Source organism: Echinops telfairi, unplaced genomic scaffold (assembly GCF_000313985.2).
Source record: "Echinops telfairi isolate 266 unplaced genomic scaffold, ASM31398v2 ScPeMD7_21;HRSCAF=78, whole genome shotgun sequence".
Lineage (NCBI taxonomy): Eukaryota > Metazoa > Chordata > Mammalia > Afrosoricida > Tenrecidae > Echinops > Echinops telfairi.
This window is the reverse complement of record NW_022103918.1, coordinates 7650708-7652280: the sequence shown is the minus strand read 5'-3', so window position 1 is coordinate 7652280 and position 1573 is coordinate 7650708. Positions and strand designations below refer to the sequence as shown.

General features: G+C 32.1%; 1 protein-coding gene across 1 annotated transcript in view; it reads right to left on the bottom strand.

Moving 5' to 3' along the window:
* The window catches only part of LOC101658515 (solute carrier organic anion transporter family member 1B1), a 67199-nt gene that overhangs the window by 30971 nt on the left and 34655 nt on the right, over positions 1 to 1573 (bottom strand). The window contains exon 6 of the mRNA XM_004713806.4: positions 38 to 280. Within this exon, the coding sequence (XP_004713863.2) occupies positions 38 to 280 (243 nt within the window). The remainder of the gene's footprint in view (positions 1 to 37; positions 281 to 1573) is intronic.

Genomic DNA, 1573 nt, shown 5'->3' with positions numbered 1-1573 from the left:
AACATTTCCAAGTTGAATGAAACCATAAAATACTTACCAGTTACATTTCCAGTAACATTTTGTTCATAGTTGACTACTTTGGATTTTAACTTAAATTCTTTATTTGTTTGGGGAGCATGAGAAGATATTGAAACTTTCCTTTCCTTCTGGGGTGTATTCAGACTTTGGGGAAGGAAAAAGAATGGCACGGAAGACATGATGGAGAATAGTCCAGCCATAAGGAAACCAAGCCACCAGGCGCCAACCCAACGAGAATCCTTAGGAGTTATATGAATACTGCCTATAATAAAGAAGTATAAAAATAAAGTCATTAAAATCACTTTGAAATTTAATTAATGCTGGGTATAAGAATGATTGGTCTTTTCCATAAATAAAGAGAATAAGTTGAATTTCATCAAATCGAGGATGCTATTTTCTTTTTTCATACTTTTAAACTTTGGAGTCAGAAGGACATATTACCATTAGTGTCCAGATACCAGTTATAATACTGCTATCATTGCCTAAGCCTGAATAATCTTGAGATCAAGAAATCACTGCTAACACTAAAATTTATAGCAGTTTATAAGAAATTCTCAGAGCTAACAATGGAGCAGACTTTTCCCCAGAGATCGACATTTTTAACTCTCTTGACAGCATGGTAGGTGGTATTAATAGAAAAACACAAACAATAAACATTGAATTTAAAAGTGATTCAAGTAACCTAGTTGCTAATCTCTTCTAGATATTTCACATAAGTGGATTCATACAGACATATATCCATGTCTGACTGATGTATTTCAGTCACAAAATTTTCAAGTTTATCTATATTCAGTTTTTACTGAATAATATTCTATTATATGGATATGCTACACACAGACACATACACACCATAAAAGACTGAAGTACAATTTAAATAGTACCAATACTCCTTGATTTAAAAGAAAACTCATTAACAGGAGAAAACATTGGCTTTCTTTAAAATTATCTCGGAATATATTTTAATTATATTTATATAATGAATTTTCAATTCTTCACAAATCTGGTTTAAATTTATAATCTTAATGTTCCATAACAAAAAAATTCTAGGATATGATTTGTTAAATTAGCAACTCAATTCATAGGCTAAGTGCTTATCATCTTTCAAGATGCCAGTTTGATGACCTTTTTTCCGTTTGATTATTGGTTTCCACTTAGGGACTAGAGATGTCATGCCAAAACAACCTTAATATCCAACAAAATCGATCTCAAGGTACAGGCCATAACAAGAGACAAGGAGGGGCACTAAATAATGCTCAGAGGAACAGTAGACCATGAACCATTGACTATAATAAATATATACGCACTCAACGGAATTCATAAATCAAACACTCCAAAAGATGAAAAAAGAAATCACAGGCTCAACAATTATAGTTGGTGACTTTAATACATCACTATGAAAAGGACAGATCACTTGGAAAGAAACTCAACAAGGAGACTACAGATCTAAACAGCACAATTGGACAACTTGACTTGACAGATATTTTCAGAATTTTCCACCCAAATGCAAAAAAAAATCACATTCTTTTAAAGTCCACGTGGCACATATTCAAAGATA